Source organism: Chlorocebus sabaeus, chromosome 11 (assembly GCF_047675955.1).
Source record: "Chlorocebus sabaeus isolate Y175 chromosome 11, mChlSab1.0.hap1, whole genome shotgun sequence".
Lineage (NCBI taxonomy): Eukaryota > Metazoa > Chordata > Mammalia > Primates > Cercopithecidae > Chlorocebus > Chlorocebus sabaeus.
The window spans coordinates 67,812,140-67,833,073 of record NC_132914.1 but is presented as its reverse complement, the minus strand read 5'-3'; the positions used below and the strand labels follow the sequence as shown (position 1 = coordinate 67,833,073).

Here is a 20,934-nt window from a genome sequence, read left to right as displayed (position 1 = left end):
CAGAAGTGAGTCATCACTGCAGAATTTCTTCTGTCTACTGATTAGACCGGATACGGGCTGGGCGGTACGACAGGAAAGGCTGTTGCTTTCTGTATGTGTGAGTGAATAGTCACAAAAGGTCAAAATTTTAACATGTTAAAAGCCAAATCTCTCTCCTGGGCATCTGGAGGGGTTTTTTTCAAAACACCCTCCCAGTAGCAAAGGGAAAAAAAGACTACATTTTTTTTCCTTTCCTAACCTGACTTTACCCCCAGCTGACACAGCTACGTGCTGCTCTGCATGGAGGCTGAGACGACACTGATCTTTGTGTTTGGCGGAGCTAAGGTGATAGGAGATTATCTGACGTTTATAGGAGGGTAGTATATCTGAATCCTCTCTGGCCTGGCCAAACACAGTGTTCATAGTCTGCGGGCACAAAGAAATCCAAGCCACGTGGCTAACACCACTTTTGCAATAAAGGGAATGGCTTTCTTCCACAGCATGGCATGGAGCATCATTAGGATGAACAAATAACTTATCATCCAAACCAAGGTACTTCCGAGAGTGAAAGGTGACCCAATTGATAATGACACCAGGACAACACCAATGAACCACAACTCTTCCAAACATGGTTACCTCAGGTGTCGTATTAACTAAGAATAAGAAAAATAATACACAGCATTTAGTTAGTACTCACTAAGGGCAGTTACTGTGCCAAGTATTTTGTGGATTCTTTCATTTAAACCTTGCAAAACTTGAAGTCTTATTAGAGAAATACCTAAATACCTTATTAGCCAGGCCAGTGGTTTTCAAACTTCTTTGTGAACAATGGAAAACATTTTGCAGGCAGAATCTTCCCCAGAACACCAACACAGAAAACCAATAAAAGCACAACTTCCCTGGTCAAAGCTGGGATTGGCATCTGGCCCTAATGACCCATTCCTCCTCCTCTGCCCTGCCCAGGGTCCTCAGGCACCTTTGTAGAACCCTGGGCCTCTGGGGATTCTGTGAATAGCCTGCAGCCAGACATTGATGTGCTCTGATTCATTTAATCCTCACAACCCGATGACGTTTGTCATTTATGTCATTTTACAAGTGAGAAAAGCCAGGTTGGGAAGGACTAAATGACTTGTCTAAAATCATTTAGCTAAGTAAGTTAAAAAACAAGGATTCAAACCTGAATCTGTCAGACTCCAAGCCTACTATTTTCCACTGCATCATCTGCCTCCACTATGCCCGTCTTCTAGGCTGGTCAATATTTAGAAAGATATTTGGATCTTAATGGGCAAACTAATGTCCTCTGCCAGATTTGCTCTTGGTTCTCCAAGGTCTTTGAGGGCCTCCCTCCAGAGCCTCCTAACCAGTCCTTTTTGACCATATGGTACCAAAGAGTAACAATAACAATAATAATGGTTGACATTTATGGTATTGATATGTGCTTGGCTGTGTGCTAAACATGTTAAATGATTGTCCCATTTATTTCTCACAACAATGCTGTAAAGTAGGAACTATTGTTTTTATTGTTGCATCATTTGCAGATGAGAAAACTGAGCACTGCAGAGATTGTGTAGTGGGGTAAAATATCTAGTAAGTGGTGGAGACAGAATTTGTCTTGACAACAGTGTATGCTGTCTTTTTCCCTCTTAACACACTCTGATCCCCCCGGGTAATGAACTTGGCACCACTCTCTCAGCTAGCTGGGGTTCCCTTGACATTTTTATTTGACTTTACTCTTTTTTGGTAAACTAACTCCTGCTCAGCAGTAGGTATTGTCACTTGATGTATTATACCTCCTGGGAAAACAAATGTGTACCGGAAAAGAAATATCTGAGGCACAATAAAATTTTAAAGAGTTTATTTAGTAAGAAGCCAGTCATACATTGGGAAACACCAGACCAAAAGAGCTTTAGTGTTCCTGTGACAAAATGCCAGAGGCAAGTATTTGTTGGGAAAGTGCAGAAACAAAATAAAGAATTTATTTGGTTGGTTTGCAATGACATAAATGCCTTTTTTCAGGTACCGTATTGGAAAGTCTTTAGTGACATAATAATATGTGAGTTGGGTGCTTATGATTGGCTGGGGTTATGGTTTAGTTCTAACATAAGCATTTATCAGATATGAACCCGAGTTAAGTTTCACTTCTGCTTGCAATTTAAGGTGCATGCATATTGGTGAGCACCTGTAGTCCCAGGTACTTGGGAGGCTAAGGAGATCACTTGACCTGGGAGGTTGAGGCTGCAGTGAGCCATGATCCAGCCAGGATGACACAGTGAGACCCTGCCCTAAAAAGGAAAAGAAAAAGTAAGAAAAAGAGCACCCCTGTTTCTCACCTCCCAGAAGCACTTTGTATTGGGAACTTTGTATCAGTAATATAGATTCAGACCAGCAAATCCATGAAACCTATCTGACCTAAGGGCTTCCTGGAGTCCAAGTCAGACTCCTGAGGATGAATTACTATAGAGCTGTCTTGAGAGTTCCATAATTAACCTAGCTTTATTCATTTATTCCATAAATATATTTCGTATACAGACACTGTACTAGCTTCTTAGTTGTTTCTTTTTTTACTATGACCAGCCTATCTAAAAAACTGCATTTGCCAGGCATGGTGGCTCATGCCTATAATCCCAGCACTTTGGGAGGCTGAGGTGGAAGGATTTCCTGAGCCTAGGAATTCAAGACCAGCTTGGGCAACATGGCAAAACTCTATCTCTGAAAAAAAAAAAAAAAAAAAGGAAAAAATTAACTCAGCTTGGTGGCATGCACCTATTATCCTACCTACTTGGGAGGCTGAGATGGGAGAATCACCTGAGCCTTGGAGGCTAAGGCTTCAGTGAGCTGTGACTGCATGACTACACTCCAGCCTGGGCAACAAAGCAAGACTCTGAATCAAAAATAAGAAGAAAGAAGACTCTGCTGACCTTTGTAAGAATGGATTACTTGTTATAGAGCAAATGCTATCCTCCCGCCTCAGCCTCCTGTGTAGCTGGGACCACAGGCATACACCACCATGTCCAGCTAATTTTTCTTTTAATTTGTAGACAGGGTCTAACTATGTTGCCCAGGCTGGTCTCGAGCTCCTGAGCTCAAGTGATCCTCCTACTTTGGGCTCTAGTGTTCCACCCAGCACTCCCAAAGTGCTGGGGTAACAGGCATGAGCCACTGCACCCAGCCAACACAGTATTCTACATATCAATATATGCAGTAGGACATTTATTTAATATTTTCAAAGATGATTATGATGAGTTCCTGAATTTGAACCAGCCTCCAGTGAATGCATCCTGGAATACCTTTTGCTTTCTTTTAGCCTAGAGTTTATCTGTTTTCACATGACATGAAAATAGCATGACCTGGGTAATTCATTTGACAAGTATTTACCTAGGACTGGTAAGTGCTTTTTATTGTTACAAGTAGAAGAAGACTATGCCATTATGCTTGTAGGTCTTTAAAGGACCTACAACCTAGTTGGAAATAATTTTAGAATGGGATCAGATAGTATATAACATGATATCAGCATACTCATATTAAAGACCCTACTTTGTCTCTTTTTCTATTTTTTTAATGCCTTAGATAAAAAGATGTGAGGGATCCTTGTTAAATATCTGGGAGACACAATGCTGGGAGTGAGAAATGGAAGACTAACATTGACAGATAGTGATGCAGTAAACAAGAGCATTGTGCTGAAACTAACAAATTGAAATTAACAAGAATAAATAGAAAGCCTTGCATTTAGTTTCAAAACTTCAGTAGCATAATTACAGGATGGAAGAAAGCTGTAATGTCCACATTCAAAAAAAGTCAGTTAGCTTTTTATTTGATCTACACTATCATTAATACCTTAAAATACTATGAAGTACCAGGTACCGTGTAGGCACCGGGGGACCTTACCACCTGATGCACCGGCAAATGCAAATCTATTGGTCTGTAATGTACAGCTGGAGGAGAAAATAAGCCTACTTCATAGATCTTATCAAGAGGAGACACAACACTCTAAGAAGGTCATATTTGATAAAATAGCCTGTAGACGAGGGAGACTAGAGTGGTGAGTGACAGAGAAACCAGGCTGTTCAGAAATACTGAGTGACCACAGGATGTTTAGTCTAAAGAAGAAAAGATTATAAGACTTTGATGGCTGTTTTCCAGCCTTTGGAGAGCTGTTGTGTGACCACAGTGGAGCCTTAAGACTTCTTTTGGGTTATTTCAGTTGGACCAATGAGGTGAAAGTTAGAAAGGGGCAGCTTCATGTTGATGTCTTAAAAGTTTTCCTGCCAACCTTGGAAAAGCCTGCCTCTAAAATTGCAAGATTTCTAAAAAAGCTATATTTTCAGTGACTAGAGTAGATGATCTCTAAGGATTCCTCTAATGCCAATTTTTTTTTTTCATTTTTATTTTCCAAATTAAGTGGGAAGTAAGAGAATTTTTCATAATACCTTCCTGAAGCCTTCAGACCTGCAAGAATTTTGCCAGCCCACAATTAATGAGTATGTTTCTCCATCTTCGCCACCTTCACTGGCTAAAACAACCTTGATTTAGTGAACAGAATGTCATAGTAAATATACTCCAACCATTAAATTACACCACTGACCCACTTAGGGCAAAACAGTTATTAAAATCTAAACTGTGTCTCCATTCATTCACCAGTTGGATATGTAAATACCAGTGCTGACCAGAACATACAAGAAGGGGAAAATCTTGCCTCAAAGTGAGGTAAATGGTGAGAGGAAGTTGACAGACCAGAGCCTAAGAGGTGGAGCACATAGAAGCTTTCACATACTGTCTGCAGCTCAAGGGGGAGTACTGGTGCCCTGAGCTGTGCAAATGCCAGAGGAAGGGAGGCACCTCTCAGCTCCCTGGAGCTACCCTAATATTTACTGTGGTGGTGTCTCCCAAGCTTCACAGTTCAAGCCAGCATCTTCAGAACACCTGCTATGATTTTAGGTGAGCCCAGATGTCATCACACAGTTAAGAAGAGAAACCATTACCACATTCTCAGCTGGCCATTTCTATTGTTCACTTCTGACCAAGGAATACTTGGCCCAGACGGTTGCCTTCAGTGCAACAAAATGTACAGTTCTAGGGGAGAAAGACCAATCAAATACTTCTGTCAATAAGTTGCTGTCACCAAAAACTATGAATTTACCTCTTTATTTTTTGCCAAATACATCATTTTGACATCATGTTAATTTTCCTGGGGAATCACTGTTTAAAACAGGGAAGTTTTACTGACTTTAAAATTGGCATAGGTTGACAAATAAACATAGATACAAGCCCAGTTTTTATTATTACCATTAACTAGAAGTCTTGTTACAGTGAGACAAGATATCTTGTTTTTAAGTTGAAGTGCCTAAATAATCAAAGTTATTTTGAATGATACTAACAGCCACTTGGAAAAATCTGGTTAAAACATGGAGTTAAACTAAAAGATAAGATTTGTTGCATGATTGCAGAGTTATAGAGACTTTACAAGACTTCAAATAGTTACCGACAGTGATGCTTTTATACAGTGAGCAGGAATAGTAAGTAACATATTAATGTCTTGTAACTTTGTCAAGCTAAAAAATCATAATTATAGGGCTAGATACCGTGGTTCATGCCTGTGATTCTATCACTTTGGGAGCCCGAGACAAGAGGATCACTTGAGTCCAGGAGACCAGCCTAGGCAACATAGTGAGATCTTGTCTCTACAAGAAAAATCAATCAAAAAATTGTCCAGGTGTGGTGGTGCCTGTAGTCCCATCTACTCCAGAGGCTGAGGTGGGAGACTTGCTTGATCCCAGGAAGTCGAGGCTGCACTGAGCTGTGATCATGCCACTGCACAACAGCCTAAGCGATTAAAGAGACCTCGTCTCAAAAACTGAAACAAAAAAAGGATCATAATTATGAAGGGGGAAAATGTGATATAGGTATTATGTATATAAAAGCATAAGGAGAAGCACCATTATTTCTCGTGAAGCCAAGTGCCTTCTATGAATCCATTGACAAGAAGGGTGCTGAGCAGCTAGTGATAATGGTGATAACTGAGAGGAAAATGGCAGAGCAGAGCCAATTCCCTTTTTCCAACTCATTTAAGGACTCGCCCACTATTGTGTTTAGACACCCAGTACACCCAAAGGCTAAGGTTGCTTCCATACAACATATTCAAATAAACCATTCCAAGGTAGACTTATTTTTTACTTGTAGAAAGAGCAACATTTTGCAGATGAGTTTAGTTTGGTTTGTCTCCGTCAATCAATTTTAAGCCAAATGTGTAAACCATTTTAACACGAGATGAATCAATGAGGCACCTCAGAAGTAATATCAATACACCAGCTACACTGAATCTCTTTAACCTTCACAGCAACCTTACAAAGTAGTTACTCTTACTATCCTGCTTTAACAGAGTAGGAAACTAAAGGGGTTTTGAGGAATTTGTCCAAGAACATACGGCTAAGAATTGGCAGAGGAGGGATTTGAACTCACCTTGGCTGTTGCCAAATCCAAGTACTTGATCATTAGACTTACCACCTCCCCAGTAATGTTACATAAGTAAAATTAATCACATGCCTACTGGGTGCCAGGGACTGTGTTAAGCCCTTTATATACATTAGCATGTTCGCTTTGATAGTTGAGACATTTGGACACAGGTTAGAGGAATAACAAAAGAACCACTAGGTCGACTGTCCTATGTGTCTTTGACATAACACCCTAGCTTGGATGTATCTCCGTGTTACTTGAAATTGCAAGATTTTAGCAAAATGAAGTTATTTTGTGATTTCTTCCTTGCAGAGGTGGAATGGTGCAAACCAGTGAGCAGTATGAATTTGTGCACCATGCTCTGTGCCTGTATGAGAGCAGACTTTCAGCAGAGACTGTTCAGTGAGTCATTGAAGGCTTGTCAGACCATCAATCTCTTGATGTGGGTGATTAGTCAAATTACCCACCCAAGGCTTCTAGAAGGAGCTTCCTGCAATGGAGGGAAGGAGAGGCTTTGAAGACAACGTATGGCATGGATTGTGGAAGACTGGGCTACATATTTAAGATTGCCAGCTCCTTGTGTATATGAATGCATTTGTAAGCATCCCCCGAATTATTTCGAAGGTTTTTTGATGATGGAGGTAAGATAGGTTTCTCACACAGCCTAAGGCAGATTTTGTTTTGTCTGTACGAACTCTATCTGCCACACAGAATGTATGTATGTAATATTCAGTAATAAATGTCATCAGGTGATGACTGGATGAGCTGCTGAAGACCTTCGTATTATGTGTTAGATGCTTTAATGTTTGCAAAATCTGTCTTGTGAATGGACCGTCAGCTGTTAAACTGTTCCTGTTTTGAAGTGCTATTACCTTTCTCAGTTACCAGAATCTTGCTGCTAACGTTGCAAGTGGTTGATAATGGATTTTTAACAAATAAGTCTTTGTTTTTGAAAAACAAAAATCAAAAGCAGTAACTGTTTTATATGGAAATGTGTCTTGATAATATTACCTATTAAATGTGTATTTATAGTACCTCCTATCAAACAATTACAGAGCACAATGATTGTCATCGGGTATATATGTATTTACACTCTATTATTGGTCATAGAGGTGGCTTCTGCTCCAGAACTCTATCCACTGTATTTCTACATCGTGAGTCATTTTACTTTAAAAGGGAAAAACAAATTTGTAGCGACTATGAAGTATCAAAAATTTTAACTACGTGTCACTCTTTTGCTAAGAAGGGATTTTTGAATATGCTATCTACCTGGAATCTTTCTCTCAACAAAATGTATATGCCTTCAGGAATGATATAGCCTGTCCCATTTTCGGAGGTTCCTTATAAGGGCATTTCCATGTATGTCCTTACATTTCTGAAAGGTTTCAACCTTCAAGAGACAAAAAAAATTCAAATAACTACCCTCAGCAAACACTAGCTGTTCTGCTCAAATATGAATTTTTAATGCAGCAATGTTGACTTTGTTTCATACTGCCAATAAACTCTTAATACTAAACACTGAGTAAAGCATATTCTTTTTTTTTTTTTTTTTCTAGTTGGAAAGAGGCCATCATCTGTTTGGGGAAGACCAAAGTAGATAATGTGATGGGTTTAATTTTAGTGTCTGCATCTCCCCAGTGAAGATGACGATCTCAAAATGTAATATTGTCATCACTTGGGAGATAATGATCTAGAAGTGCCATCATTATGTGGTGTTTCTCAATAGACTTGCAGCGTATCATTATACAAACAGTACGTGTTTATGTCTTTATATCACTTGTCATAGACCCTCATGAATTACATGGCTTGTGTTTATTCAGCAGAATCACATCACCTGAAGAGATGTAATGTTTCAGGAACATTCAATTATCTAAGATTACAATTCCTTTCTTTCTTCTTGAGGTTAAGAAGTAGTCACACGCCAAAGGAAAGGTAGGTAAGGTCTTAATGAGATTTACTCTGCTCTTGAAGGCTGGAATATTTTCTACATAAAAAAAAAGAGAGGTAATCATAATCCCTTCTTTCTAAGGAAACAGACAAAAGGACACTGGTGTAAAACTTCCCCAAACAATTCAATAGGAGGAAGTGCTCGTCACTGACTTTTCCCCCCACCATGAAGGCACATTTCCTTCCTAGTCTTTGCTTCTCTTATCTGGGAGAATTTTTTTTTTTCCCAAGCGAAGCATGAACAGTTGCTAAGTGGAAAATGGAGGCTGAATTTTACATGGTGATTCTTACCTGCTTGATCTTCAGGAACTCAGGTGAGTGAGTCTGCCTCAGTTTCCTGAGGCATTTCTTCCAGATCTAGCCAAGGAGTCTCTGGTCTTTGAAAAGTGTCTAAAATGAGGTGGAAGGGGCCAGGTCTCCATGGCAGTTTAGCCAAAGACGATGAAAAGCGGGAATAAAAGGAGCCAGCTATGCCCACACTGTTGAGATTTCTCTCCAAAAGAAAATAAATGCTCTCCTCTCATCCTCCAATGCTTGAGGCAGCCCCTGAAATGATACATTTAGAGCAGAGCATAAAGAACCCCGAGGAAAAGTCTGTGTTATGTAACAGTCTGTGGCTTTCCCCAAGCCTTTTTCCAACCCGGTTATAGTTTTATTTTCTTTTGTGTTAAAGAAAGAAAATGGAAGAAATATGATTAAAGTGGGTGACGAAGTGTAGTGTGTTTTATTTGGAAGTTGTCATTTGGCAAGGCTGAACATTCTCATGAACGAGCTGGGCAATTTAAGTAAAACCTCATTGAAAATCGTTTCTGAGCCAGAATATCTTGCATTTTAATACTTATGTTTAGCAATTGGATGTTTAATTTTCTTACATTGGAAAATGATGATTTTTAAAAGATCTATTAGTATTTGAGAGAAAACTGTAGATATTGTCATAAAATAGAGAAATGTTCCTCTCCATGACTAAAGGAAATTTAGTTTGTGATAATCAATACTTTCATGGGCTGCAATTAGCTAGGAGGTTGTGCTTGGAGAAGTGGGAACATTTGTTTTATTTTTTGATAAATGTATGCAATTTTTTTAAATTGTTATTCAAACTATGAAATTTGTATACAAATACTGCAATGTGAATTTAAAGACTGGAAAAGGGGGTACCTTTTTAAGGTAGGGGAGGAAGGTTATATCGAATATGTCAAATGTTTAAAAAGGGAGCTGAGCGTTTCATAACTTCAGAATATCTAACTAATTGGGCTAAAATATACTGTATACTTTGGATGATTTTGTTTCTTTCCAAGCTTCCTTTCATTTTCCAATAAAAGGTGTGTTTTTGTCCCCTAAAGCATGTGAAAATTAAAAAAAAAAAAAAAAAAAAAAAAGATGGGGCGTTAAGTGTGACATGTTGACATTTTACATCGTCAGCTTTGGAATTTTAAATCACGTGTTAAATATGACAATATTCACTTGAAATGATAGCAATAACAAAATATAAGTAAACTAGTGATTTTATTCAGCTCATTTGTGGGTGGGTTCTTCCGTTTTCTAATGGGCCTCATAATTTGCTACCTAGTGCTTTATGAGCTTTTCATCTTCCAGAAGGGTTTCAGATTGTCCATGTCCAGAAACAACAGTGTCTTTTCAAAAATGAGAAAGTGGTCGTGGGCTCATGCAATAGGACCATCCAGAACCAGCAGTGGACATGGACTGAGGATGAAAAGCTCCTTCATGTTAAATCTGCACTATGCTTGGCCATCTCCAACTCCTCTCGTGGCCCCTCCCGCTCAGCCATCTTGGACCGGTGTTCCCAGGCACCCCGATGGACCTGCTATGATCAGGAAGGCTTCCTTGAGGTGGAAAATACGTCTCTCTTTCTCCAGAAACAAGGCTCCAGAGTAGTGGTCAAGAAGGCCAGGAAATACCTCCATAGCTGGATGAAAATAGACGTCAACAAGGAGGGAAAACTGGTCAATGAAAGCCTCTGTTTAAAAAAAGGTGAGCTATTCCTTTCAGAACGAATCCTGAAAGTCTTTCTACTAAATATCTTGGGTTTTTTTGTTTTGTTTTGTTTTGTTTTTCTACATTTAAGGGAAGTCCACATGCCCCAACATATTTCCTATGGAAGATTCGTAAGCTAATGGAGGTGGATGGTGAAGTGCCCAATGATGGAAGACTTCATTACCCTCATTAAAATAAGCCCAACTTTTTCTATTGCTTGTTCTTCCTTCCCTTCTTGTCTTGCTTCTTTTATTAATTCCACAAATATTTCATGAGCCTCTCTTCTCTGCCAGATAATATGGTTAAGCACTGTTAGATGTAGGAATATGGATCTAGGCATATACACAGCATATATATGTAATGACTAAAGTCAGTAATCAGGAAATTGTTAGATTTTATTGACGGACACTTCTATTTGCTGATTATAAGAAATTATTAGAACATCAGAATGGTGCTTGATAAGACTGGAAGATAGATGTGTTTTTGCAAATCTCTTTTATTGATATCTTTTGGTGGTAACATGCTTTTGAAATGTTAAGAATCAATGGGAAGCCATAGATTTTTCTAATTTATTGACCATTAATGGATATAACCCAGATAATGGACACAGGTAAAAACACATGTTATATACATGCGCGAGCTCCTGGTGCAGGACACAGATCAGTCCTGAGCTAGGAATTTTTCTTGTGGAATATATAGGCAGTTTAATCTTCTCTTGAAGTTAATCATGTTATTGTGTATTTACTCCTCTATTAGAGGTTTGCTTTAGGAAGTCATGAAAGATAAAACTGATGAATCACAATGTATTAGGCAACAATGGACCTTACAAAGTATGGGAAAAGTTATCAAGAAATGAAGCGCCTCACCAAGAAGACAAATTTGTCAGGGTTAAGTAATTTGTACCAGATCTATGATTAGAGCCTAAGTTTTTTAACTCTTTGTTCAGTGTACATTTCACTATACCAGAGATTCTTAGATGCTTGACCGCAGACTTGCCCCATGGCTTTCATAAGAATCACGTCGGGTAGAAAAGGGAGGGCTTACTAAAAATACACATTCCCGTAGCTAATGCATGCTGGGCTTAATTCCTAGGTGATGGGTTGATAGGTACAACAAAGCACCACGGCACACATTTACCTATGTAACAAACCTGCACACCCTGCACATGTACCCCAGAACTAAAAATATAGATTAAAAAAATACACATTCCCAGGATTCTTTCCCACCATTTTTTCCTCTACAACCACCTCCAAGATTCTGTTTCAGGAAATCTGGATTTGTGCATAATACTTGATATTTATTAATCACCAGAAAATTTTGATCCATAATCAAATACGGAGATCAGCATCCACTGTATTGTTAAGTCTTTTCATTAGGTATTGATTTTTGAGGCTTATATTAGTTTTTCCACATGGTAACTTTGAACAATTTTTTCTCATTCATTCTGTAAGTTAAAACAAGCATTTAACTAGATACCAGTTGAACGTGTTACGCTTTTCTACAATAAGCTGTATGCTTTGTTACAATAAAGGTTGAGAGTTACAGTTTCTATTCTTATATCATTTCTGCTTATGAGAATAAGATTAAAAAACCAATTAGAAAATTCAACTTTATCAGAAAATATTCAGCATATAGCACCAATTTGTACAATACCTTTCCTGTGGTTCATCTATCAAGGCCTCTCCTAAATAATATAGAAACATTATAACTACTCCATTTGTAATATCCAGTGTAATGGAACATTACAAATATTCCGTTTGGAATATAACCATTCCATTTGTAATCTTCACAAGAAGTGAGATTCATCCCCAAAGCCCAATCAAACCTTATCTAACATAAGATTACTTAGTTGGAACTTTTAAAAAAAAGTAGATATGGACTCAGTGGTGAGTTATTCAAGATAAAAGATCATTCATAGAAAAACTACCTCCTATGACCCTCATACAAATGTCTAGTGATGGACTTCAAAAATAAGGTACTTAGAATAAGCCATTTGCAATTAATCACTGAACAGTGCTATATTCAAGAAAATGCCTGATAATATGTGTTGGGGAAAGAAATGAATTTCTAGAAAAAGCAGAAGTTAAAATTTGCACAATTGTGGTACAAAAACACCCTTATATTTGTGTATACATAAGTATAACACATACTTTTGCTTTAACACAATTATAAGCTAACAGATACATTTTTCTCCTCCATCTTAAATGCCATTGTGGGGTTTTTTTGTTTTTTGTTTTTTGTTTTTAGAAACAAAGTCTTGCTCTGTTGTCCAGGCAGGAGAGCCATGATGTGAACATAGCTCACTGTAACCTCCAACTCTTGGGCTCAAGTGATCCTCCCACCTCAGCCTCCCAAAGTACTGGGATTACAGGCGTGAATCACCATGCCCAGCCCTGATAAAAGATTAAGAATGATACTTGTAGACCTATATCATGAGAGCTCACTGACTTGCTAGAGTACCTACTGTGAAAAATTAACCGAAATGCATTCATATGTTTGCAATGAATGATTCCAAATCATTGTTTAAGTTGATAACTAAGTATTATAATCTAAAGCAGCACAAATACATGTGTTGTTCATCCATGGGATGTGAATTTTTTTGTGTGTTCTTCAGTAAAAGAAAGCAGACCTATGAAGGTAAAAATTTAAACCACATGTTTCATATTTTTTTCATAAAAGACACATTAATGATTGTATTCAAGTTTCCAGGTAATATTTATTTAACACCTACTATGTGCCAGAGCTTGTGCTAGTACTAAGGTACCCTCCACTCGGGATTTTTAACCCAAGCTGCATATTAGACTCACATGGCAGCTTTTAACTAATACTGGAGTACAAAACCTGGGCTTTATTCTCTAAGCTGACTAAATCAGGTATTGTATTTTTAAAGTACTTTCTAGGTGATTCTGATGTGCAGCCAAGGTTGAAAATCATTAAATACGTCTTATTCCTTAGAGTAATGGGGAAATCAGATAAGTAAATAAATAGGTAATTGCAATAGGATATAGAGAGAAGAAAGTACTTTCCTTTCCAATATATGTCCTTGCCAGTATGTCACATTAAGCACTCATTCTTTTTTTAAAAAAATTATACTTTAAGTTCTAGCATACATATGCACAACGTACAGGTTTGTTGCATAGGTACACATGTGTCATGTTGGTTGGCTGCACCCATCAACTTGTCATTTACACTAGGCATTTCTCTCAGTGCTGTCCCTCCCCGAGCCCCCCTCCCCTGACAGGCCCTGGTGTGTGATGTTCCCTGCCCTGTGTCCAAGTGTTCTCGTTGTTCAATTCCCACCTATGAGTGGGACATGCGATGTTTAGTTTTCTGTCCTTGCAATAGTTTGCTGAGAATGATGGTTTCTAGCTTCATCCATGTCCCTGCAAAGGACATGAACTCATCATTTTTTATGGCTGCATAGTATTCCATGGTGTATACGTACCACATTTTCTTAATCCAGTCTATCATTGATGGACATTTGGGTTGGTTCCAAGTCTTTGCTATTGTGAATAGTGCCACAATAAACACATGTGCATGTGTCTTTATAGTAGCATGATTTATAATCCTTTGGGTATATACCCAGTGATGGGATGGCTGGTTCGAATGGTATTTCTAGTTCTAGATCCTTGAGGAATCACCAGACTGTCTTCCACAATGGTTGAAGTAATTTACACTACCATCAACAGTGTAAAAGCATTCCTATTTCTCCACATCCTCTCCAGCATCTGTTGTTTCCTGACTTTTTAATGATCGCCATTCTAACTGGCACGAGATGGTATCTAATTGTGGTTTTGATTGGCATTTCTCTGATGACCAGTGATGATGAGCATTTTTTCATGTGTCTGTTGGCTGCATAAATGTGTTCTTTTGAGAAGTGTCTCTTCATATCCTTTGCCCACTTTTTGATGCAGTTGTTTGTTTTTTTCTTGTAAATTTGTTTAAGTTCTTTGTAGATTCTGGATATTAGCCCTTTGTCAGATGGGTAGATTGAAAAAATTTTCTCCCATTCTGTAGGTTGCCTGTTCACGCTGATGGTAGTTTCTTCTGCTGTGCAGAAGCTCTTTAGTTTAATTATATGCCATTTGTCTATTTTGACCTTTGTTGCCATTGCTTTTGGTGTTTTCGTTATGAAGTCCTTGCCCATGCCTATGTCCTGAATGGTATTGCCTGGGTTTTGTTCTAGGGTTTTTATGGTTTTAGGTCTAACATTTAAGTCTCTAATCCATCTTGAATTAATTTTTGTATAAGGTGTAAGGAAGGGATCCAGTTTCAGCTTTCTATATATGGCTAGCCAGTTTTTCCCAGCACCTTTTATTAAATAGGGAATCCTTTCCCCATTTCTTGTTTTTGTCAGGTTTGTCAAATTTCAGATGGTTGTAGATGTGTGGTGTTATTTCTGAGGCCTCTGTTATGACCCATTGGTCTATATCTCTGTTTTGGTACCAGTACCACACTGTTTTGGTTACTGTAGCCTTGTCATATAGTGTGAAGTCAGGTAGCGTGATGCCTCCAGCTTTGTTCTTTTGGCTTAGGATTGTCTTGCCAATGCGGGCTCTTTTTTGGTTCCATATGAACTTTAAAGTAGTTTTTTCCAATTCTGTGAAGAAAGTCATTGGTAGCTTGATGGGGATGGCATTGAATCTATAAATTACCTTGGACAGTATGGCCATTTTCACAATATTGATTCTTCCTATCCATGAGCATGAAATGTTCTTCCATTTGTTTGTGTCTTCTTTTATTTCGTTGAGCAGTGGTTTGTAGTTCTCCTTGAAGAGGTCCTTCACATCCCTTGTAAGTTGGATTCCTAGGTATTTTATTCTCTTTGAAGCAATTGTGAATGGGAGTTCACTCATGATTTGGCTCTCTGTCTGTTATTGGTGTATAGGAATGCTTGTGATTTTTGCACATTGATTTTGTATCCTGAGACTTTGCTGAAATTGCTTAATAGCTTAAGAAGATCCAAAATCTCAGCCCAAAGCTGAGACTATGGGGTTTTCTAAATATACAATCACGTCATCTGCAAACAGGGACAATTTGACTTCCTTTTTTTCCTAATTGAATACCCTTTATTTCTTTCTCTTGCCTGATTGCCCTGGCCAGAACTCCCAACACTATGTTGAATAGGAATGGTGAGAGAGGGCATCCTTGTCTTATGCTGGTTTTCAAAGGGAATACTTCCAGTTTTTGCCCACTCAGTATGATATTGGTTGTGGGTTTGTCATAAATAGCTCTTATTATTTTGAGATACGTTCCATCAATACCAAATTTGTTGAGCGTTTTTAGCATGAAGGGCTGTTGAATTTTGTCAAAGGCCTTTTCTGCATCTATTGAGATAATCATGTGGTTTTTGTCTTTGGTTCTGTTTATATGCTGGATTACGTTTATTGATTTGTGTATATTGAACCAGCCTTGCATCCCAGGGATGAAGCCCACTTGATCATGGTGGATAAGCTTTTTGATGTGCTGCTGGATCCAGTTTGCCAGTATTTTATTGAGGATTTTTGCGTCGATGTTCATCAGGGATATTGGTCTAAAATTCTCTTTTTTTATTGTGTCTCTGCCAGGCTTTGGTATCAGGATGATGCTGGCCTCATAAAATGAATTAGGGAGGATTCCCTCTTTTTCTATTGATTGAAATAGTTTCAGAAGGAATGGTACAAGCTCCTCTTTGTCCCTCTGGTAGAATTCGGCTGTGAATCCGTCTGGTCCTGGACTGTTTTTGGTTGGTAGGCAATTAATTATTGCCTCAATTTCTGAACCTGTTATTGGTCTATTCAGAGATTCCACTTTTTCCTGGTTTAGTCTTGGACACATTATGCATATAGGAATGTATCCATTTCTTCTAGATTTTCTGTTTTATTTGCATAGAGGTGTTTATAGTATTCTCTGATGGTAGTTTGTATTTCTGTGGGGTCAGTGGTGATATCCCCTTTATCACTTTTTATTGTGTCTATTTTATTCTACTCTCTTTTGTTCTTCATTAGTGGTGCTAGTGGTCTATCTATTTTTTTGATCTTTTCAGAAAAACAGCTCCTGGATTCATTGATTTTTTGAAGGGTTTTTTGTGTCTCTATCTCCTTCAGTTCTGCTCTGATCTTAGTTATTTATTGCCTTCTGCTAGCTTTTGAATTTGTTTGCTGTTGTTTCTCTAGCTCTTTTAATTGTGGTGTTAGGTTGTTAATTTTAGATCTTTCCTGCTTTCTCTTGTGGGCATTTAGTGCTATAAATTTCCCTCTACACACTGCTTTAAATGTGTCCCAGAGATTCTATACATTGTGTCTTTGTTCTCATTGGTTTCAAAGAACATCTTTATTTCTGCCTTCATTTTATTATTTACCCAGTAGTCATTCAGAAGCAGGTTGTTTAGCTTCCATGTAGTTGTGTGGTTTTGAGTGAGTTTCTTAATCCCGAGTCTTAATTTGAATGCACTATGGTCTGAGAGACAATTTGTTGTGATTTCTGTTCTTTTACATTTGCTGAGGGCTAAGCAGTCATTCTTTAAAAAATGTTTCAAGTGTAATTTTAAAGTTGCATATTTTTAAACAGTCTTTTGGGGGCACACAAGAGTTTATCATATTAATAGTTTAGCTATCACCATTATTACTAACTACTTCTTCCGAATTATATTAATTATTATAATTATATTAATAAATGTTTCAGCTTTGTGCGAAGTGTTTAATATCAGAAAAGTAAACAAAAAAGGAATAATAAAGCTTTCAGGACTACTTTCAGGAATGCTGTGAATAGTTAGTGTATGGCATCATAAATTATTGCTTTTGTCTTCTGTGCAATCCAAGTATAATTTTAAAACTCACCAAGCAATCAAATGTTACAGTTGACCAGGCACAGCGGCTCATGCCTGTAACCCCAGCACTCTGGGAGGCCGAGGTGGGAGGATTGCTTGATGCCAGGAGTTCAAGACCAACCTGGGCAACACAGCGAGACCCTATCTCTAAAAGAAAAAAAAGTTACAGTTGCATCTATTCCAGCAAGAAATAGTACTGGCCCCAAGCAGACAACAAAGGTTACAGTGGTCCAATTAATGAAGTTTTATGAATCTATCGGATGGGGAAAATTTCTCATGCCTTGGCCTTCACATCTGTATGGAAACAGGGAAATTTACTCAAAGGAAACTACTGGTTTGCTACTAGATCTAAGCAAATATTCCTTGCCAGGAGGAAATTAAAACATTATAAACTTGAAACTGGTTTCAAAAAATTCACGCAAATCCATTGGCAGATGTCTGTGTCATCCGAGGACTTTCAGTTGAAGGGTGCAGAACTCCATCCATGGTTTGGATAACTTTCAAAGGAATATCAAGTCTCCTTACATTTATAAAAAGCTAGCCAATTGTCTAAAATTGTTATTTTTCACTCAGACACTTTATATTGTGAAGAAAGTAACACTGAATATAGAATGTCAGCCAGCCAATCAGCATTTATTCACCATTCAATTCAGATTTATTTATTTATTTATTTATTTTTGAAATCTTCTTTTTTTTTTTTAATTATTATTATTATACTTTAAGTTCTAGGGTACATGTGCATAACGTGCAGGTTTGTTACATATGTATACTTGTGCCATGTTGCTGTGCTGCACCCATCAACTCGTCAGCACCCATCAACTCTTCATTTACATCAAGTATAACTCCCAATGCAATCCCTCCCCCCTCCCCCCTCCCCATGATAGGCCCCGGTGTGTGATGTTCCCCTTCCCGAGTCCAAGTGATCTCATTGTTCAGTTCCCACCTATGAGTGAGAACATGCGGTGTTTGGTTTTTTGTTCTTGTGATAGTTTGCTAAGAATGATGGTTTCTAGCTGCATCTATGTCCCTACAAAGGACACAAACTCATCCTTTTTTATGGCTGCATAGTATTCCATGGTGTATATGTGCCACATTTTCTTAATCCAGTCTGTCACTGATGGACATTTGGGTTGATTCCAAGTCTTTGCTATTGTGAATAGTGCTGCAATAAACATACGTGTGCATCTTTATAGCAGCATGATTTATAATCCTTTGGGTATATACCCAGTAATGGGATGGCTGGGTCATATGGTACATCTAGTTCTAGATCCTTGAGGAATTGCCATACTGTTTTCCATAATGGTTGAACTAGTTTACAATCCCACCAACAGTGTAAAAGTGTTCCTATTTCTCCACATCCTCTCCAGCACCTGTTGTTTCCTGACTTTTTAATGATTGCCATTCTAACTGGTGTGAGGTGGTATCTCATTGTGGTTTTGATTTGCATTTCTCTGATGGCCAGCGATGATGAGCATTTTTTCATGTGTCTGTTGGCTGTATGAATGTCTTCTTTTGAGAAATGTCTGTTCATATCCTTTGCCCACTTTTTAATGGGGTTGTTTGTTTTTTTCTTGTAAATTTGTTTGAGTTCTTTGTAGGTTCTGGATATTAGCCCTTTGTCAGATGAGTAGATTGCAAAAATTTTCTCCCATTCTGTAGGTTGCCTGTTCACTCTGATGGTAGTTTCTTTTGCTGTGCAGAAGCTCTTTAGTTTAAAGATCCCATTTGTCAATTTTGGCTTTTGCTGCCGTTGCTTTTGGTGTTTTAGACATGAAGTCTTTGCCCATGCCTATGTCCTGAATGGTACTACCTAGGTTTTCCTCTAGGGTTTTTATGGTGTTAGGTCTAACATTTAAGTCTCTAATCCATCTTGAATTAATTTTCATATAAGGAGTAAGGAAAGGATCCAGTTTCAGCTTTCTACTTATGGCTAGCCAATTTTCCCAGCACCATTTATTAAATAGGGAATCCTTTCCCCATTTCTTGTTTCTCTCAGGTTTGTCAAAGATCAGATGGCTGTAGATGTGTGGTATTATTTCTGAGGGCTCTGTTCTGTTCCATTGGTCTATATCTCTGTTTTGGTACCAGTACCATCAATTCAGATTTATTTATTCAAATCACATCTTTATCTGAGGGCAAGAATTTTCTTTTTTAATTTCAAGGGCAGCACTGGAAAGCAGACAAATATTTGTAGGCACATTTTCAAGTGTCCCTGATATGGCTGAGCCAGTGAAATCCCTAAAAGAGATTTTGCTGATGAACTAAACCGTATTGTTGGCAGGCTCGATATAACTGCTGGGTAAAGTAATTGTTTAGTTGTAGTGATTTGGGAGAGGGAATAAAATGTGTGAACATTGTAAAAGATAAGCAATCATATACACCCTTGGGAAAAAAGTTTTCGTAGAAGTTGTTGGCTTTAATGGCTGGCAGAAGTACTTGTGGGGAAAAACAAAGCAAAACAGAAAGTGCCTTTTGTGTATAGAAACCCTACTTGGACTAAATTGGCTGTCACAGTTTTTCTTCTTGCATCATTGTAGCAACATGGGCCTTGTAGTGGACCATTTTTAAATATAATGTCTGAAAATAATGTTATCAGTGATTATTGATATATGATTTATGTGATCACTGAAGATAGCAGGTATAGCATCCAGCATTCCCCAACCATATTCAACCTGTGACAAATCCGTGAACTTACCGGGGCGCACACAGGGCTATATATGACTCTCATGGGCCCTGGGTTCTTTTGCCTCTGTGGTCCCTTTCCCCTACTGAAAAAAAGAAAAGTAAAATAATAGATTTTCATGTAGCCTAAAATTCTCATTTTTCCTAATCTATGAAAAAGTTAAAACATTTTCATTGACTCTAAAATTTCTGTTTTATTTTCAAACAAATTAAATCATTGTGTTGCCCTAAAATTATCCTGGGCCCTAATCACTGTGCCTGTTGTGTCTAATGGACAAGTCAGTCTTGCGCATGCCAAGTTATCCACCCCCTTTCCTGCTCCCCTTTCCCTGACTCTGTTTAGTCTCAGGTTTGACACCTCTCTCCTTATAGCCTGATAGCCCTGAACTTTGGAGCCACTCTTCCTCCTCCACCCAGTATGCCTTACTTCCACCCTACTATTTCAGTCTTTTCTCCTAAAGGAAACATGGGGTATCAGGTAAAACAAGCACATCTTCATAATGCAACGCATGGTAGAATTGTTGAGTAATAGTTGGCTATTGAAGCATATTTCTTTGCCTTAGTTAGCCTTTCAATTTTTTTCATCTAATTTTTCCCTGTGCTATGCTTTAGAGTTTTACTATGCTATGTCTTGGTATCAATTTCCATTTATTAATTTTACTTTCTTTCTAATCATGGGTCTTTTAAAAGTAATTTAGATATGTATTTTTAGGTGTACTCTTTATTTCACTAATTATATTTTTTGAAATGTTAATTATTCTTTTAACCCTTTCAAAGAATTATTTAGTCCATTATCGTTCCCATCTATTCCAGTCAAACCTTATTTAATGCACACACACACAAGTGTGTGTGTGTGTGTGCAGTCATCCCTTAGTAATGTAGGGGGTGGGTTCCAGCACCTCCTGCAGGCATCAGAATCCAAGGATGCTCAACTTCCTTATATAAAATGATGTAGTGTTTACATATACACACGTTCTCCTGTATACTTTAAGTTATCTCTAGATTACTAATAACGCCTAACACAATGTAAATATAAATAGTTGTTTTATTGCTTAGTGAATAATGACAAGGAAAAA

The 20,934-nt window shown here is 38.0% G+C and overlaps 2 protein-coding genes across 5 annotated transcripts in view; both read left to right on the top strand.

The window, feature by feature from the left end:
• The window catches only part of PTPRR (protein tyrosine phosphatase receptor type R), a 283,354-nt gene extending 275,403 nt beyond the window's left edge, over positions 1-7,951 (top strand). For 3 of the 4 annotated variants that reach the window (XM_008004011.3, XM_008004014.3, XM_073020948.1), the window contains one exon: positions 6,742-7,951. In XM_008004011.3, coding sequence (XP_008002202.3) covers positions 6,742-6,835 — 94 coding nt within the window. In that variant the 3' untranslated portion in view covers positions 6,836-7,951. The remainder of the gene's footprint in view (positions 1-6,741) is intronic. The other variant, XM_008004012.3, reaches the window with a different exon arrangement.
• A 649-nt stretch (positions 7,952-8,600) lies between these two features.
• The window catches only part of PTPRB (protein tyrosine phosphatase receptor type B), a 126,363-nt gene continuing 114,029 nt past the window's right edge, over positions 8,601-20,934 (top strand). Inside the window, exons 1-2 of the mRNA XM_008004016.3 lie at positions 8,601-8,690; positions 9,970-10,365. Of these exons, the coding sequence (XP_008002207.3) occupies positions 8,636-8,690; positions 9,970-10,365 (451 nt within the window). The 5' untranslated portion in view covers positions 8,601-8,635. The remainder of the gene's footprint in view (positions 8,691-9,969; positions 10,366-20,934) is intronic.